Genomic DNA, 20,140 nt, shown 5'->3' with positions numbered 1-20,140 from the left:
TGGCCCCACCAAGTCTGGAGCAGTTGCCTCTTTCAATGGCCTACTGCCTTTCGAATTAGTGCTGAGTGTTGACCACCTGCTGTAGGTTTTGCATTAAAACAGAGACATGTCTGAAGCAGTAATTCTCCCACATCCCACTGTGTGTGTTGTTGATTCGTCTGGTGATCTCTCACCTATCCTTCCATCTTAGGATTTTAGTCAATGGCCAAAGTTTTCCATACTCAGGGAAAAGGTGAATTCCCAGAATTCTTATAGTCGCCCCTACGAGGAAGCGAGTCCCTTAAAGGACGTGGATTCCTCGAAAAGTACTTTTCCCTGGTTGATGCTTCCTGGTGCGGCGCATGTGTGAGTCGGCCCAATATTTCATCACCCTGAAATGGTTAGAAAAGAGAACAAAGTCCTTTTATTTAGGGTTTTTCTCCGAGTTTTGGGGGATCTGTGAATTTTGAGAATCTTATAGCTGGAGCTAAGTGGTCCTGGCCGAATCCAAACTGAGCATCGATGAGCAGGTTATTGGTGAGTAAGTGCTGCTTTATAGCACTTTGCTGATGATTGAAAGTAGGCTGATTGGGCGGTAATTGGCCAGGTTGGATTTGTCCTGCTTTTTGTAGACAGGGCATAGCTGGGCAATTTTCCACATTGTCGGGTAGATGCCAGTGTTGTAGCTGTACTGGAACAGCTTGGCTTGAGGAGCGGCTAGTTCTGGAGCACAGGCCTTCATAAGGCCTTTGATGAGGTACCACATAGTAGACTTACGACTAAGGTCAGAGCATGAGGAGTCAGGGGACAAGTAGCAGAATGGATAGCTAGCTGGCCACAAAACAGAAAACAGAATAGGGGTTAAAGGTAGTTACTTAGACTGGCAAAAGGTGGGAAGTGGTGTTCCACAAGAATCGGTGCTGGGACCACTGTTATTCACCATTGACCTAAACGATTTGGACTCTGGAATCGAAAAAACCATTACAAAATTTGCGGACATCACCAAATTGGGGGTTACAGTTAATACCAAGGAGGACTGCGACAAAATACAGGAAGACATTAATAAACTTGCAGAATGGGCATGTAATTGGCAAATGAATTTCAATATGTGTGAGGTATTGCATTTTGGTAGGAAGAATAAGGAGTCCACATACTGCTCAGATCATAGAATCATAGAATCATAGAAGTTACAACATGGAAACAGGCCCTTCGGCCCAACATGTCCATGTCGCCCAGTTTATACCACTAAGCTAGTCCCAATTGCCTGCACTTGGCCCATATCCCTCTATACCCATCTTACCCATGTAACTGTCCAAATGCTTTTTAAAAGACAAAATTGTACCCGCCTCTACTACTGCCTCTGGCAGCTCGTTCCAGACACTCACCACCCTTTGAGTGAAAAAATTGCCCCTCTGGACCCTTTTGTATCTCTCCCCTCTCACCTTAAATCTATGCCCCCTCGTTATAGACTCCCCTACCTTTGGGAAAAGATTTTGACTATCAACCTTATCTATGCCCCTCATTATTTTATAGACTTCTATAAGATCACCCCTTAACCTCCTACTCTCCAGGAAAAAAGTCCCAGTCTGTCTAACCTCTCCCTGTAAGTCAAACCATCAAGTCCCGGTAGCATCCTAGTAAATCTTTTCTGCACTCTTTCTAGTTTAATAATATCCTTTCTATAATAGGGTGACCAGAACTGTACACAGTACTCCCAAGTGTGGCCTCACCAATGCCCTGTACAACTTCAACAAGACATCCCAACTCCTGCATTCAATGTTCTGACCAATGAAACCAAGCATGCCGAATGCCTTCTTCACCACCCTATCCACCTGTGACTCCACTTTCAAGGAGCTATGAATCTGTACTCCTAGATCTCTTTGTTCTATAACTCTCCCCAACGCCCTACCATTAACGGAGTAGGTCCTGGCCCGATTTGATCTACCAAAATGCATCACCTCACATTTATCTAAATTAAACTCCATCTGCCATTCATCGGCCCACTGGCCCAATTGATCAAGATCCCGTTGCAATCCCAGATAACCTTCTTCACTGTCCACAATGCCACCAATCTTGGTGTCATCTGCAAACTTACTAACCATGCCTCCTAAATTCTCATCCAAATCATTAATATAAATAACAAATAACAGCGGACCCAGCACCGATCCCTGAGGCACACCGCTGGACACAGGCATCCAGTTTGAAAAACAACCCTCTACAACCACCCTCTGTCTTCTGTCGTCAAGCCAATTTTGTATCCAATTGGCTACCTCACCTTGGATCCCATGAGATTTAACCTTATGTAACAACCTACCATGCGGTACCTTGTCAAATGCTTTGCTGAAGTCCATGTAGACCACGTCTACTGCACAGCCCTCATCTATCTTCTTGGTTACCCCTTCAAAAAACTCAATCAAATTCGTGAGACATGATTTTCCTCTCACAAAACCATGCTGACTGTTCCTAATTAGTCCCTGCCTCTCCAAATGCCTGTAGATCCTGTCCCTCTGAATACCCTCTAACAACTTACCCACTACAGATGTCAGGCTCACTGGTCTGTAGTTCCCAGGCTTTTCCCTGCCGCCCTTCTTAAACAAAGGCACAACATTTGCTACCCTCCAATCTTCATGCACCTCACCTGTAGCGATGGATGATTCAAATATCTCTGCTAGGGGACCCGCAATTTCCTCCCAAACCTCCCATAACGTCCTGGGATACATTTCATCAGGTCCCGGAGATTTATCTACCTTGATGCGCGTTAAGACTTCCAGCACCTCCCTCTCTGTAATATGTACACTCCTCAAGACATCACTATTTATTTCCCCAAGTTCCCTAACATCCATGCCTTTCTCAACCGTAAATACCGATGTGAAATATTCATTCAGGATCTCACCCATCTCTTGTGGTTCCGCACATAGGTGACCTTGTTGATCCTTAAGAGGCCCTACTCTCTCCCTAGTTACCCTTTTGCCCTTTATGTATTTGTAGAAGCTCTTTGGATTCACCTTTGCCTGATCTGCCAAAGCAATCTCATATCCCCTTTTTGCCCTCCTGATTTCTCTCTAGATAATATTCTAAATGGGGTAGCAGAACAAAGGGGTCTGGGAGTACAGATACAAAAATCACTAAAAATAGCGAAGCAGGCTAATAAAGCCATTTTCAAAAAAAAAAGCAACCCAAGCACTGGGGTTCATTTCTAGAGGGATAGAATTGAAAAGCAGGGAAGTTATGTTAAACTTGTATAGAACCTTGGTTAGACCACACTTCAGTACTGTGCACAGTTCTGGCCTCCATATTATAAAAAGGACATAGTGGCATTGGGAAAAGTGCAAAAAAAGATTTACTAGGATGATACCAGAACTGAGAGGTTAAAACTATCAGGAAAGATTGAGCAGGCTGAGGCTCTTTTCTCTGGAAAAGAGGAGACTGACGGATAACCTGATAAAAGTCTTTAAGGTTATGGAAGGGTTTAATAGAGTAGATGTAGAGAAGATGTTTCCACTTGCGGGGGAGACCAGAACTAGGGGCCATAAATATAAGATAGTCACTAATAAATGCAATAGAAAATTCTGGGGTGGTTAGAATGTGGAACTTGCTACCACAAGGAGTAGTTGAGGCGACCAACATAGATGCATTTAAGGGGAAGCTAGATAAACCCATGAGGGAGAAAGGAATAGAAGGATATGCTGATAGGGTTAGATGAAGTAGGGAGGGAGGAGGCTCGTGTGGAGCATTAGCACCGGCATGGACCTGTTGGGCCGAATGGCCTGTTTCTGTGTATGTCTTCAGCACCGTAGCCGGGATGTTGATGGGACCTGTAGCCTTTGTTCTGTCCAGTGCACTCAGTTGTTTCCTGATATCATATGGAGTGACTCAAATTGGCTGAAGACTGGCATCTATGATGGTGGGGATCTCAGGAAGCTGCCGAGAAGGATCATCCACACAGCACTTCTGGCTGAAAGTGGTTGCGAATCCTTCAGCCTTGTCTTTTGCACTCACGTGCTGGACTCTGCCATCATTGAGAATGGGGATCTTCATGGAGCCTCCTCCTCGTGTTAGTTGCATAATTCTCCACCACCATTCATGACTGTGATGTTCCCCTACATTTACTTCTCTTATCTGCTCTGGTTCATTTTCCCTTACAGATCCAGCAGTGATTCTTTTCTTCGGCTTCTCACATACTGGGTACTGAATCTTGTCTCGGAAGATCAGGAAGTGGAATCAGTATGGGTGGAGATAAGAAATAACAAGAGGCAGAAAACACTGGTGTGTGTAGTTTATAGGCCCCCTAACAGTAGCTATACCATTGGACAGAGTATTAATCAAAAAATAATAGGAGCTTGTAACAAAGGTAATGCAATAATCGTGGGGGACTTTAACCTTTATAAAGACAAGACAATTCAAATTGGCAAAGGTAGTCTGGAGGACGAATTCATGGAATGCATTCGAGACAGTTTCCGAGAACAATATGTCACGGAACCAACCAGGGAACAGGCTATTTTAGATCTTGTATTGTGTAATCAGACAGGGTTAATTAGTAATCCCATAGTAAAGGATCCTCTGGGCAAGAGTGATCGTAAAATGATAGAATTTCAAATTGAGTTTGAGAGTGACATACATCAACCCAAAACGAGAGCCTTAAACTTAAATAAAGCCAATTACTTAGATATGAGGGGCGAGTTGGCTAAGGTAGATTGGGAAATTAGATTAAAAGGTATGACAGTAGAAAGAGGGTGTACTTTAGGCACTACAGATAAAGTGAAAACTAGAAGGTGTAAAGCGATTAACCCAGCATCAAATCTGAAGGACAGGCCAGGGTGTGTGGCCCAACTAAGAGTTCTATATACAAACGCATGGAGTATAAGGAATAAATTAAATGAACTACAGGCACAAATTCAAATTGGAGGGTATGACATGATAGCTATTACTGAGACATGGCTGCAGGGTGGTCAGGATTGGGAACTAAATATACCGGGTTATAAGGTCTACAGGTGAGATAGGGAAAATGGAAGAGGGGGAGGACTATGTGATTACTATGTGGTTACTAATTAACCCTGTCTCATTACACAATACAAGATCTAAAATAGCCTGTTCCCTGGTTGGTTCCATGACATATTGTTCTAGGAAACTGTCTCGAATGCATTCCATGAATTCGTCCTCCAGACTACCTTTGCCAATTTGAATTGTCTCGTCTTTATAAAGGTTAAAGTCTCCCATGATTATTGCATTACCTTTGTTAATTAGATTAAATTTCCCTGATTCATCTCGAATCAGGGAAATTTAATCTAATTTTCTGATTAGAGATTAAATCACTTCAGTGATAAAGGAGGATATAACGAGAGGTAAGCAGTCAACAGAGACCTTATGGGTTGAATTGAGAAATAGGAAAGGATCTAAGACCACAGTGGGAGTTGTGTATTGGACCCCTGGCAGCAGCTCTGAAGTGCTCGATTGTATAAATGTAAGGAATCTTACAACACCAGGTTATAGTCCAACAATTTTATTTTAAAATCACAAGCTTTCGGAGATCAGGTGATGAAGGGGATAATCTCCGAAAGCTTGTGATTTTAAAATAAAATTGTTGGACGATAACCTGGTGTTGTAAGATTCCTTACATTTCTCTACCCCAGTCCATCACCGGCATCTCCACATCATAGATTGTATAAATGCAGAGAATAGACAAGTGTGTAACAAAGGCATAGTTGTCTTAATGGGGGACTTTAACCTTCACATAGATTGGGAAAAGCAGACGAGCAACTGTCAGAGAGGTAGTGAATTTCTTGATTGTGTCCGAGATAGTTTTCTACAGCAGTATGTCCTAGAGGCAACAAGGAGGCAAGCCGTACTGGATTTAGTAATGAGTAATGAACCAGATTTAGTTAACAGCTTAACTGTGCGAGAACATCTATCCAATAGTGATCATAACGTGATCGACTTCAAGGTAGTGTTTGAAAGGGAAAAAAGTGAATCAGCTGCTAAGATTCTAGACTTGGATAAGGCCGACTTCAATGGGATGAGAGAGACTATCCACAATAAACTGGGCAAATCTGTTAATGGGTAAAACGACTAATGATCAGTGGGAAATGTTTAAAGAAACATTTAACGTGATACAGAACCGGTTTATACCCCTGAGGGGCAAGAACTCGACTTGCCAAAAGAAACAGCCATGGACAGCTAAAGAGGTAAGGGACAGTATAAGACATAAGGAAAGGGCATACAAAAAGGCAAAAATGGCACAGATCCTGGCGAATGGGAAAGATACAAAGATCAACAAAGGGTCACAAAACAGATAGTATGAGCTACAAAAAGAGAGTATGAAAAGAAACTTGCAAGGGATATCAAAACCAATATGAAGAACTTTTATAGTGATATTAAGAAAAAGAGGGTGGTCAGGAGCAGAGTTAGCCCCTTAAAAACTGAAAGTGGGGATATTGTCATTGACAATGGGGAAATGCCGGACATGTTGAATAATTACTTTGTGTCAGTATTTACAGTAGAAAAAGAGGATAGCATGCTGGAAATCCCAAGAAAACTAATATTGAATCGGGGACAGGGACTCAATAAAATTAACATAAGTAAAACAACAGTAATGAAGAAAATAATAGCACTAAAGAGTGACAAATCCCCAGGGCCAGATGGTTTCCATCCCAGGGTTCGAAAGGAAGTAGGTGAGCACATTGCAGATGCACCAACTATAATCTTTCAAAGTTCTCTAGATTCAGGAACCGTCCCTCTGGATTGGAAAATTGCACATGTCACTCCGCTTTTTAAGAAAGGAGAGAGAGGAAAACCAGGGAATTATAGACCAGTTAGCCTAACGTCTGTGGTGGGGAAATTGCTGGAGTCTATAATTAAGGATAGGGTGACTGAACACCTCGAAAATTTTCAGTTAATCAGAGAGAGCCAGCATGGATTTGTGAAAGGTAGGTCGTGCCTGACAAATCTGATTGAATTTTTTGAAGAGGTGACTAAAGTAGTGGACAGGGGAATGTCAATGGATGTTATTTATATGGACTTCCAGAAGGCATTTGATAAAGTCCCACATAAAAGACTGTTAGCTAAGATAGAAGCCCATGGAATTGAGGAAAAAGTACGGACTTGGTTAGGAAGTTGGCTGAGCGAAAGGCGACAGAGAGTAGGGATAATGGGTAGGTACTCACATTGGCAGGATGTGACTAGTGGAGTCCCGCAGGGATCTGTCTTGGGGCCTCAATTATGCACAATATTTATTAACAACTTAGATGAAGGCATAGAAAGTCTCACATCTAAGTTTGCCGATGACACAAAGATTGGTGACATTGTAAGCAGTGTAGATTAAAACATAAAATTACAATGGGATATTGATAGATTAGGTGAATGGGCAAAACTGTGGCAAATGGAATTCAGTGTCGGCAAATGTGAGGTCATCCACTTTGGACCGAAGAAGGATAGACTAGGGTACTTGCTAAATGGTAAAAAAATTAAAAACAGTGGATGTCCAAATGGACTTAGGGGTTCAGGTACATAGATCATTGAAGTGTCATGAACAGGTGCAGAAAATAATCAATAAGGCTATTGGGATGCTGGCCTTTATATCTAGAGGACTAGAGTACAAGGGGGCAGAAGTTATGCTGCAGCTATATAAAACCCTGGTTAGACCGCACCTGGAGTACTGTGAGCAGTTCTGGGCACCGCACCTTCGGAAGGACATATTGGCCTTAGAGGGAGTGCAGCGAAGGTTTACTAGAATGATACCTGGACTTCAAGGGTTAAGTTACGAGGAGAGATTACACAAATTGGGGTTGTATTCTCTAGAGTTGAGAAGGTGAAGGGGTGATCTGGTCGAAGTTTATAAGATATTAAGGGGAACAGATAGAGTGGATAGAGAGAAACTATTTCCGCTGGTTGGGGATTTTAGGAGTAGGGGGCACAGTCTAAAAATTAGAGCCACACCTTCCAGGAGTGAGATTAGAAAACACTTCTACATACAAAGGGTGGTAGAAGTTTGGAACTCTCTTCCGCAAACGGCAATTGATACTAGCTCAATTGCTAAATTTAAATCTGAGATAGATAGCTTTTTGGCAACCAAAGGTATTAAGGGATATGGGCCAAAGGCAGGAATATGGAGTTAGATCACAGATCAGCCATGATCTTATCAAATGGCTGAAAGGGCTCGAGGGGCTGAATGGCCTACTCCTGTTCCTATGTTCCTATTTCAAGAAATATTTCAAATTTCTCAACGAATATACATTCCATTGAGAAATAAAAACTCTATGGGAAAAGTGATTCATCCGTGGCTAACTAAAGAAGTTAAGGATAGTATTAGATTAAATGAAGAGGCTTATAATTTTGAGAACAGTAGTAAGCCTGAGGATTGGGAGAGTTTTAGAAACCAGCAAAGGATGACCAAAAAATTGATAAAAAGTGAGAAAATAGAATGACAGTAAACTAGCAATAAATATAAAAACAGATTGTAAGAGCTTCTGCAAGAATGTAAAAGGAAGAGAGTAGCAAAAATAAACGTTGGTCCCTTAGAGGCTGAGACAGGAGAAATTATAATGAGAAATTGGAACTGGCAGAGACGTTAAACAAATATTTAAGATCTGTCTTCATAGTAGAAGACAGAAAAGCATACCAGAAATAGTGGGGAACCAAGGGGCTAATGAGAGTGAGGAACTTAAAGTAATTAATATTAGTAAAGAAAAAGTACTGGAGAAACTAATGGGACTAAAGGCCGACAAATCCCCTGGACCTGATGGCCTACATCCGAGGGTTCTAAAAGAGGTGGCTGCAGAGATAGTGGATGCATTGGTTGTGATCCTCCAAAATTCCCTAGATTCTACAGCGGTCCCAATTGATTGGAAGGTAGCAAATGTAACCCCGCTATTCAAGAAAGGAGGGAGAGAGAAAACAGGGAACTACAGGCCAGTTAGCCTGACATCAGTCGTCGGGAAAATGCTGGAATCCATTATTAGGAAGTGGTAAAAGGGCACTTAGAAAACCATAATATGATTAGGCAGAGTCAACATGGTTTTACGAAAGGGAAATCGCGTTTGATATTTTTTTTTAGAGTTTTTTGAGGGTGTAACTGGAAGGGTAGATAAAGGGGAACCAGTGGATGTAGCATATTTGGATTTTAAAAAGGCATTCAATAAGATGCCAGATAAAGGATTGTTACGCATGGAGTTGGGGGTAATATATTAGCATGGAAAGAAGATTGGTTAACCGATAGAAAACAGAGACTAGGGTTAAAGGGGTCATTTTCAGGTTGGCAGGCTGTAACTAGTGGGGTGACGCAAGGATCAGTGCTGGGGCCTCAGCTATTTACAATCTATATTAATGACTTAGATGAAGGGACCGAGTGTAATGTATCCAAGTTTGCTGATGATACAAAGCTAGGTGGGAAAGTAAGCTGTGAGGAGGACACAATCTGCGAAAGGATATAAACAGGTTGAGTGAGTGGGCAAGAAGATGGCAGATGGAATATGATGTGGGGAAATGTGAGATTATTCACTTTGGTAGGAAGAATAGAAAAACAGAATATTTTTTAAATGGTGAGAAACTATTAAATGTTGCTGTTTAGAGCGATTTGGGTGTCCTCGTACAAGAAACACAAAGTTAGCATACAGGTGCAGCAAGCAAATGGCATGTTGGCCTTTATTGCAAGTGGGTTGGAGTACAAGAGTAAGGAAATTTTGCTAAAGTTGTACAGGGCTTTGGTGAGACCACGCCTAGAGGACTGTGTATAGTTTTGGTCTCCTTATCTAGGGAAGGATATACTTGCCTTAGAGGCGGTGCAATGAGGTTCACTCGATTGATTCCTGGGATGAAAGATTGAGTAGAATGGGCCAATATTCTCTGGAGTTTAGAAGAATGAGAGGTGATCTCACTGGAACATTTAAGATTCTGAGGGGGCTTGACAGGGTAGATGCTGAGAGGTTGTTTCCTCTGGCTGGAGAGTCTAAAACTAGGGGGCATAATCTCATCATAATGGGTCGGCCATTTAAGACGGAGATGAGGAGGAATTTCTTCACTCAGAGGGTTGTGAATTTTTGGAATTCTCTACCACAGAGGGCTGTGGATGCTGAGTTATTGACTACATTCAAGGCTGAAATCGATAGAAATCTGAAATCTGAGGGAATCAAGGGGATCGGGCTAGAAAGTGACGATGAGGTCGAAGATCAGCCATTATCTTATTGAATGGTGGAGCAGGCCTGAGGGGCCGTGTGGCCTACTCTTGCTCCTATTTCTTATGTTCTTATGTAAGTAATGGAATCTTTACTCAAAGATGTAATAGGAAAACATCTGGAAAATGAAAATATAATAAAGAATAGTCAGCAAGAATTTCAGAAAGGAAAGTCATCGTGGACCAACCTTATTGAATTCTTTGAAGAAGTAACAGAAAGAGTAGACAAGGGTAATGCAGTAGATGCAATTTATTTGGATTTTCAAAAGGTCTTCGATAAGGTACCGCATTGTAGACTTATGACTAAGGTCAGAGCTTGTGGAGTCAGGGAACAGGTAGCAAAGTGGATAGCAAGCTGGCTACAAAACAGAAAACAGAGAGCGGGGGTTAAGGGTGGCAAAAGGTGGGAAGCGAGGTTCCACAGCGATCGGTGCTGGGACCACTGTTTTTCACAATTTGGATTGGGGAATCGGAAGTACAATTTCAAAATTTGCGGACAACCCAAAATTAGGGGGCGTAGTTAAAATGGAAGAAGGCATTAATAAACTTGCAGACTGGGCGTATAATTGGCAAATGAATTTCAATATAGATAAGTATGAGGTGGTACATTTCGTTAGGAAGAATAAGGAGGGGGCTAGAAAAGAAAAGGCTGAGGTGTGATCGGCTAGAGGTCTTGAAGATAATGAAAGGGTTTGATAGGGTAGACATAACCATCTTCAGCTGCTTCATCATTGATCTTCCCTCCATCATGAGGTCAGAAATTGGGATGTTCGCTGATGATTGCACAGTATTCAATTCCATTCGCAACCCCTCAGATAATGAAGCAGTCCGTGCCCGCATGCAGCAAGACCTGGACAACATCCAGGCTTGAGCTCATAAGTGACAAGTAACATTCGCGCCAGATAAGTGCCAAGCAATGACCATAATCTCGCTTAAAAAAAGTCAGAATAAGAATAAAACCGGATGGACCACCAGGCACTGGACAAGACAAAGGCAAAGGCAAACCATGCCCAGTTGACCCTGCAAAGATCTTCTCACAAACATCTGGGGACTTGTGCCAAAATTGGGAGAGCTGTCCCACAGACTAGTCAAGCAACAGCTTGACATAGCCATACTCACAGAATCATACCTTTCAGACAATGTCCCAGACTCTTCCATCACCATCCCTGGGTATATCCTGTCCCACCGGCAGGACACATCGATCAGCAGTGACAGACAGTCAGGAGGGACGAGGCCTCAACATTGACTCTGGACCCCATGAAATCTCATGGCATCAGGTCAAACATGGGCAAGGAAACCTCCTGCTGATTACCACCTACTGCCCTCCCTCAGCTGATGAAACAGTCCTCCTCCATGTTGAGCACCACTTGGAGGAAGCACTGAAGGTAGCAAGGGCACAGAATGTACTCTGGGTGGGGGACTTCAATGTCCATCACCAAGAGTGGCTCGGGAGCAACACTACTGATCGAGCTGGCTGAGTTCTGAAGGACATAGCTGCCAGACCAGGTGATGAATGAATCAACACAAGGGAAAAACCTACTTGACCTCGTCCTCACCAATCTACCTGTGGCAGATGCATCTGTCCACGATAGTATTCATAGGAGTGACCACCGCACAGTCCTCGTGGAGATGAAGCCCTGTCTTCGCACTGAGGACACCATCCAACGTGTGTTGTATGGCACTATCACCGTGCTAAATGGGATAGATTCAGAACAGATCTATCAGCTCAAAACTAGGCATCCATGAGGTGCTGTGGGCCATCAGCAGCAGCAGAATTGTATTCCAGCACAATCTGTAACCTCATGGCCCGGCATATTCCTCACTCTACCATTACCAACAAGCCAGGGGATCAACTCCTGGTTCAATAAGGAGTGTAGAAGAGCATGTCAGGAGCAGCATCAGGCATACCTAAAAAAATGAGGTACCAACCTGGTGAAGCTACAACTCAGGACTGCATGCATACTAAATAGTGGTAGCAACATGCTATAGACAGAGCGAAGCGATTCCACAACCAACGGATCAGATCAAAGCTCTGCAGTCCTGCCACATCCAGTTGTGAATGGTGGTGGACAATTAAACAACTAACAGGAAGAGGAGGGAGGCTCTGCAAACATTCCCATCCTCAATGATGGCGGAGTCCAGCACTGTGAGTGAAGAAGAGAAGGCTGAAGCGTTTGTAACCATCTTCAGCCAGAAGTGCCGAGTGGATGATCCATCTCGGCCTCCTCCCGATATCCCCACCATAACAGAAGCCAGTCTTCAGCCAATTAAATTCACTCCACGTGATATCAAGAAACGGCTGAGTGGACTGGATACAACAAAGACTATGGGCCCTGACAACGTCCCGGCTGTAGTGCTGAAGACTTATGCTCCAGAACTAGCTGCGCCTCCAGCCAAGCTGTTCCAGTACAGCTACAACACTGACATCTACCTGACAATGTGGAAAATTGCCCAGGTATGTCCTGTCCACAAAAAGCAGGACAAATCCAATCCGGCCAATTACCGCCTCATCAGCCTACTCTCAATCATCAGCAAAGTGATGGAAGGTGTCGTCGACAGTGCTATCAAGCGGCACTTACTCACCAATAACCTGCTCACTGATGCTCAGTTTGGGTTCCGCCAGGACCACTCTGCTCCAGACCTCATTACAGCCTTGGTCCAAACATGGACAAAAGAGCTGAATTCCAGAGGTGAGGTGAGAGTGACTGCCATTGACATCAAGGCAGCATTTGGCCGAGTGTGGCACCAAGGAGCCCGAGTAAAATTGAAGTCAATGGGAATCAGGGAGAAAACTCTCCAGTGGCTGGAGTCATACCTAGCACAAAGGAAGATGGTAGTGGTTGTTGGAGGCCAATCATCTCAGCCGCAGGACATTGCTGCAGGAGTTCCTCAGAGCAGTGTCCTAGGCCAAAACATCTTCAGCTGCTTCATCAATGACCTTCCCTCCATCATAAGGTCAGAAAAGGGGATGTTTGCTGATGATTGCACAGTGTTCAGCTCCATTCGCAACCCCTCAGATAATGAAGCAGTCCGAGCCCGCATGCAGCAAGACCTGGACAACATCCTTGGGCTGACATGTGGCAAGTAACATTTGTGCCAGACAAGTGCCAGGCAATGACCATCTCCAACAAGAGAGAGTCTAACCACCTCCCCTTGACATTCAACGGCACTACCATCGCCAAATCCCCCACCATCAACATCCTGGGGGTCACCGTTGACCAGAAACTTAACTGGACTAGCCATATAAATACCAAGCCTGCAAGAGCAGGTCAGAGGCTGGGTATTCTGTGGCGAGTGACTCACCTCCTGACTCCCCAAAGCCTTTCCACCATCTACAAGTCAGGAGTGTGATGGAATACTCTCCACTTGCCTGGATGAGTGCAGCTGCAACAACACTCGAAGCTCGACACCATCCAGGACAAAGCAGCTCGCTTGATTGGCACCCCATCAACCACCCTAAACATTCACTCCCTTCACCACCAGCGCACTGTGGCTGCAGTGTGCACCATCCACAGGATGCACTACAGCAACTCGCCAAGGCGTCTTCAACAGTACCTCTTGGTATTGTTCCCATGTGCCTGCTGCCCTTGTCCTTCTAGGTGGTAGAGGTCAAACCCGTGACCTCTACCACCTAGAAGGACAAGGGCAGCAGGCACATGGGAACAATACCACTCGCACGCTCCCCTCCAAGTTGCACACCATCCCGACTTGGAAATATATTGCCGTTCCTTCATCGTTGCTGGGTCAAAATCCTGGAACTCCCTTCCTAACAGCACTGTGGGAGAACCTTCACCACACGGACTGCAGCGGTTCAAGAAGGCGGCTCACCACCACCTTCTCAAGGGCAATTAGGGATGGGCAATAAATGCTGGCCTTGCCAGCGACGCCCACATGAACGAATAAAAAAAAATTCAGGAATGCCTGATGCTGCTCCTGGCATGCTTTTCGACACTCCTCATTGAACAAAGGTTATCTAGTTTGATGGGGATGGAGGAGTGAGCGATTTGTCGGTCCATGAGGTTGCAGATTGTGGTGAAATATAATTCTGCTGCTGCTGATGCCCCGCAGAGCCTCATGGGTGCCCTGTTTTGAGTTGCGAGATCTGTTGTTAATCTATCTCACTTAGCACAGTAGTAGTGCCACTCAGCATGATGGAGGGTATCCTCGGTGTGAGGACTTGGTGGTAATCAGCAGGAGGTTTACTTGCCCATGTTTGACCTGAACCCATGAGACTTCATGAGGTCCAGACTCGATGGTGAGGACTCCCAGGGCCACACCCTCCCGACTATACCACTGTGCCCCCACCTCTGGTGGGTCTGCCGTGCCAGAGGTACAGGACAGACCCAGGAAAAGTGATGGAGGAGTCTGGGATGTTGGCTATATGATTCTGTGAGTATGACTATGTCAGGCTGTTGCTTGATTAGTCTGTGGGACAGCGCTCCCAACTTTAGCACCAGTTAGCAAGGAGTACAGCCACTCCGAAATGCAGCACTCCCTCAGTGCTGCACAGAAGTGCAAGCCTAAAATGTGCTTAAGTCTCTCGAGTGGGATTTGAACCCTCGACCTTCTGACTTTGAGGCGAGAGTGCTACACTGAGCCACGGCTGACATGGAAACAGTCCTATCACCAACTGGAATAAATTATTAGAAAGGATAAAAAGGGTGTAAAAGAAATGACAGCCATCCGTGGCGAAGTAAAGAAATTAAGAATAGTATCCGACTAAAAACAAGGACATAAAAGGTAGCCAAACTTAGTGGGAGGATAGAAGATTGGGAAGTCTTCAAAAGACAGCAAAAAGTAACTAAAGGATTGATTAAGAAAGGGAAGATAGATTATGAAAATAAATTAGCAAAAATATAAAAACAGATAGCAAGAGTTTCTATAGTTATATAAAAAAAAGGGTGGCTAAGGCAAACGTAGGTCCCTTAGAGCATGAGACCGGGAAATTAATGGTGGGAAACATGGAAATGGCAAAAATGCTGAACAAATATTTTGTTTCAGTCTTTACGGTAGAGGACACTAAGAATATCCCAACACTGGACAAACAGGGGGCTCTAGGGGGGGAGGAGCTAAATACGATTAAAATCACTAAGGAATTGGTACTCAGTAAATTAATGGGACTCAAGGCGGATAAATCCCCTGGACCTGATGGCTTACATCCCAGGGTCTTGAGGGAAGTGGCAGTGGGGATTGTGGATGCTTTGGTAATAATTTTCCAAAATTCTCTGGACTCGGCAAAGGTCCCAGCAGATTGGAAAACTGCTAATGTAACACCCTTATTTAAAAAGGGTAGTAGGCAGAAGGCTGGAAATTATAGACCAGTTAGCCTAACATCTGTGGTGGGTAAAATTTTGGAGTCTTTCTTCTAATCTCCAGAGAATACAGGCTATGAGCACATGGAAATGGGGGGTAATATACTGGAATGAAGGCTTTACGAAGGGGAAGTCATGTCTGACAAATTTGCTTGAGTTCTTTGAGGACATAACGTACAGGGTGGATAAAGGGGAACCAGTGGACGTAGTGTATTTAGACTTCCAGAAGGCATTCGACAAGGTGCCGCATAAAAGATTATTGCTCAAGATAAAGAATAACTGGATTGGGGGTAATATTCTGGCATGGGTGGAGGATTGGTTATCTAACAGGAAGCAGAGAGTTGGGGTAAATAGTTCATTCTCGGACTGGCAACCAGTAGCCAGTGGTGTTCCGCAGGGGTCGGTGCTGGGTCCCCAACTCTTTACAATCTATATTAACGATTTGGAGGAGGGGACCGAATGTAACATATCAAAGTTTGCAGATGATACAAAGATGGGAGGGAAAGTAGAGAGTGAGGAGGACATAAAAAACCTACAAGGGAATATAGACAGGCTGGGTGAGTGGGCGGAGATTTGGCAGATGCAATACAATATTGGAAAATGTGAGGTTATGCACTTTGGCAGGAAAAATCAGAGAGCAAGTTATTATCTTAATGGCGAGAAACTGGAAAGTACTGCAGTACAAAGGGATCTGGGGGTCCTCGTGCAAGAAAATCAAAAAGTTAGTATGCAGGTGCAGCAGGTGATCAAGAAGGCCAACGGAATGTTGGCGTTTATTGCTATGGGGATAGAATATAAAAACAGGGAGGTATTGCTGCAGTTATATAGGGTATTGGTGAGACCGCACCTGGAATACTGCATACAGTTTTGGTGTCCATACTTAAGAAAAGACATACTTGCTCTCGAGGCAGTACAAAGAAGGTTCACTCGGTTAATCCCGGGGATGAAGGGGAGGACATATGAGGAGAGGTTGAGTAGATTGGGACTCTACTCATTGGAGTTCAGAAGAATGAGAGGCGATCTTATTGAAACATATAAGATTGTGAAGGGGCTTGATCGGGTGGATGCGGTAAGGATGTTCCCAAGGATGGGTGAAACTAGAACGAGGGGGCATAATCTTAGAATAAGAGGCTGCTCTTTCAAAACTGAGATGAGGAGAAACTTCTTCACTCAGAGGGTAGTAGGTCTGTGGAATTTGCTGCCCCAGGAAGCTGTGGAAGCTACATCATTAAATAAATTTAAAACAGAAATAGACAGTTTCCTAGAAGTAAAGGGAATTAGGGGTTACGGGGAGCGGGCAGGAAATTGGACATGAATTTAGAATTGAGGTTAGGATCAGATCAGCCATGATCTTATTGAATGGCGGAGCAGGCTCGAAGGGCCGATTGGCCTGCTCCTGCTCCTATTTCTTATGTTCTTATGTGATAGCAGGACACTTAGAAAATAATAATAGGATTTGGCAGAGTCAACATGGATTTATGAAAGGGAAATCATGTTTGACAAACCTATTGGAGTTCTTTGAGGATGTAACTGGTAGAATAGATAGGGGGGATCCAGTGGATTTGGTGTATTTGGATTTTCAGAAGGCTTTCGATAAGGACCCACACAGGAGGTTTGGTGAACAAAGTTAGAGCACATGGAAATGGGGGGTAATATACTGGAATGAAATGAGAATTGATCAACAGACAGAAAACAAAGAGTAGGAATAAACGGGTCATTTTCAGGTTGGCAGACTGTGACTAGTGGGGTACCGCAGGGATCGGTGCTTGGGCCCCAGCTATTCACAATCTATATCAATGATTTGAATGAGGGGACCAAATGTAATATTTCCAAGTTTTTTATGACAAAAACTGGGTGGGAATGTGAGTTGAGTGGAGGATGCAAAGTGGCTTCAAGGGGATTTAGACAGACTAAGTAAGTGGGCAAGAACATGGCAGATGGAATATAATGTGGAAAAATGTGAAGTTATCCACTTTGGTAGGAAAAACAGAAATGCAGAGTATTTTTTAAATGGTGAGAGATTGGGAAATGTTGATGTTCAAAGGGACCTGGGTGTCCTTGTACATGAGTCACTGAAAACTAACATGCAGGTGCAGCAAGCAATTAGGAAGGCAAATGTTGGCCTTTATTACAAGAGAATTTGAGTACAGGGGTAAAGATGTCTTGCTGCTATTATATGGGGCCTTGGTGAGACCGCACCTGGAGTATTGTGTACAATTTTGGTCTCCTTACCTAAGAAAGGATATACTTGCCATAGAGGGAGTGCAACAGAGATTCACCAGACTGATTCCTGGGATGGCGGGATTGTCGTATGAGGAGAGATTGAGTAGACTAGGCCTGTATTCTCTGGAGATTAGAAGAATGAGAGGTGATCTCATTGAAACATACAAAATACTTACAGGGCTCGACACGGTAGATGCAAAGAGGATGTTTCCCCTGGCTGGGGAATCTAGAACCAGGGGTCACAGTCTCAGAATAAGGGGTAGGCCATTTAGAACTGATATGAGGAGAAATTTCTTCACTCAGAGGTGGTGAATCTTTGGAATTCTCTACCCCAAAGAGCTGTGGAGGCTCAGTCATTGAGTACATTCAAAACAGAGATCGATAGATTTCTAGATATTAAAGGCATCAAGGGATATGGAGATGGTGTAGGGAAATAACGTTGAGGTAGAAGATCAACCATGATCTTGTTGAATGGCGGAACAGGCTCAAAGGGCCGAATGGCCTACTCCAGCTCCTTTTCTTATGTTCTTACGTTCTTATGTTCTTAAATTCTTGGGATTCCACTCAGCAATTTGCATTGTTTCCTAATTAACATTCCTAATTGCTGTGCCACATCTGCTAGCTTCAGAAATTAACCTTTTAAAAACTAAATCCACTCATTAAAGCATAATGTTACTTAAAACCAATTCTCATACAGGCCATCACTGGTGAAACCCAAAACACTATTGTGGGTGATTAGATGTCTCTTCATGTACACATTGTATTGGGGGTGAGTAAAGGTCCCTTCATGTACCCCATGTGCTGGGGGTGAGTACAGGTCCCTTCATGTACTGTGTATGTATGTTATTTCTTGTCTGAATTTATTTGTGGGGATCAAAAGAGCAAGGTGGATGATATCTGAAATTTGCAAGAATTGACCATTATAATAGTTTCTCAGCTCACTGAATTCTCCATGGTGTGTATCATGTTTTCTACTCAAAGAAGATGCATCAAATAGAATGTTTGAAATGAACATTTTTGGGGTGCTGCCCCCAGACTTCTTTATACATAGAATGTGCACAATTCCGACCATCGTGGAACCTGGACGGAACCAACCAGCACTGATACAGCTGCTTAAACAATTCAGCAAAAGCTACCCTCGATTGGGGCAGATCTGAAAGAGTCAGCGTTTGGATTGAATTTTCAGGGTGTTAAAGTAATATTTTTGTGTTTGTTTACAGGTGAAAGACAGAAAAGAGTGAGAATTAATGATGAGAAAATCATTATCAATGAACAGGAGGATCAGGACCCAGAAGAGAACTCTGCTGTAACTAATGGAGACACAGTTAGTCCTGAACAGGGGAATACTGTGGCAGTTTGTGGACAGTCACAAATTCACAAGAGGTACGGAGAGAATCAGAAATAGTTCAGAGATGCGATATATGTCCTGACCCCTGTGTCCAAGTGTTGATGTAACTTTGTATCCAGTCAAGTACAAGATACCACTAACTGTTCCTTCCAACATGAAAGTGTTTTGAAGCTCCGTCTTTTCTGTTTTTGTTACCAACTGAATTTAATAACAAATGATACCTGGTGTCAGAATTATAAGTGACTCAGCCTGAATCAGGGATACTGAAGAAAAACAAATCTTTAGTCAGGAAACCTGGTTCCCTGTGGCTATTATGGGCTGTTCAGATAGACGTGACATCCTGATCTGTGTGACTGTGTCAGCCAATAATTTCTTTAAAATAGAAAATGAAAATATTAAGCACTGGGAATACAGAGACTATACAATCTTGTGGATCTATTATACAAATGTAATATTGTCAGTAAAACTAAAGATGGCAGGAATTCCAGCTAGTAATTGGGAATTCTATAAGAATTCAAAATAAATGTGAGTTTGCATCAGGTCTCATTAAGTACCTTAAGCACTAGTTGTGATTCTGGACTGAGGGTGCAGTAGGGATGTGATTCTAGCGTGCCATCCACATTAACAGCCCTTATATCTGCATTTTACAGGTCAGTGGATGACAGAATCAATGTGACATCTAAGCAGGAAACAGAAACGTTACCTGCCAATACCCAGGTCAGTCAGTTAAGTGGTTAAAACTAATTTCTGATGTGTTAATGTGTCTCAAACTGGTTAAAGGGTGTAGTGTGGTGATGATATATTTGCAAGTATACTGTGGTTGGATCATGTTCAGGAGCTGACCTCATAAAATGAACTGGGGTCAGCAGTGACTATATGAGATGGACAGAGGTTCTCCTTCCCCACACCAGCTCATCGACTGTGCTGAAATTCCAGGCCAATTTTGTCCACTTTACGGTACCCTACTTTAGGAAGGATGTTGCGGCTATGGAAAGGGTGCAGAATCAATTCACTAAGATGCGATCAAGAATGGGAGGTTTTAGTTGAGGAGAGATTGGAGAAGGGAAAGTGAATAAATATTTGAAGAAGAAAAATTTGAAAGGGTCTGGGGAA

At 43.5% G+C, this 20,140-nt stretch overlaps 1 protein-coding gene across 2 annotated transcripts in view; it reads left to right on the top strand.

Moving 5' to 3' along the window:
• LOC137342758 (synaptotagmin-like protein 1) overlaps positions 1 to 20,140 on the top strand; it is a 156,029-nt gene that overhangs the window by 65,548 nt on the left and 70,341 nt on the right. For both annotated transcript variants that reach the window (XM_068006936.1, XM_068006935.1), the window contains exons 4-5: positions 18,900 to 19,062; positions 19,678 to 19,744. In XM_068006936.1, the coding sequence (XP_067863037.1) occupies positions 18,900 to 19,062; positions 19,678 to 19,744 (230 nt within the window). The remainder of the gene's footprint in view (positions 1 to 18,899; positions 19,063 to 19,677; positions 19,745 to 20,140) is intronic.

The sequence above is a fragment of the Heptranchias perlo genome, chromosome 26, assembly GCF_035084215.1.
Source record: "Heptranchias perlo isolate sHepPer1 chromosome 26, sHepPer1.hap1, whole genome shotgun sequence".
Lineage (NCBI taxonomy): Eukaryota > Metazoa > Chordata > Chondrichthyes > Hexanchiformes > Hexanchidae > Heptranchias > Heptranchias perlo.
This window is presented reverse-complemented; position numbering and strand designations above follow the sequence as displayed.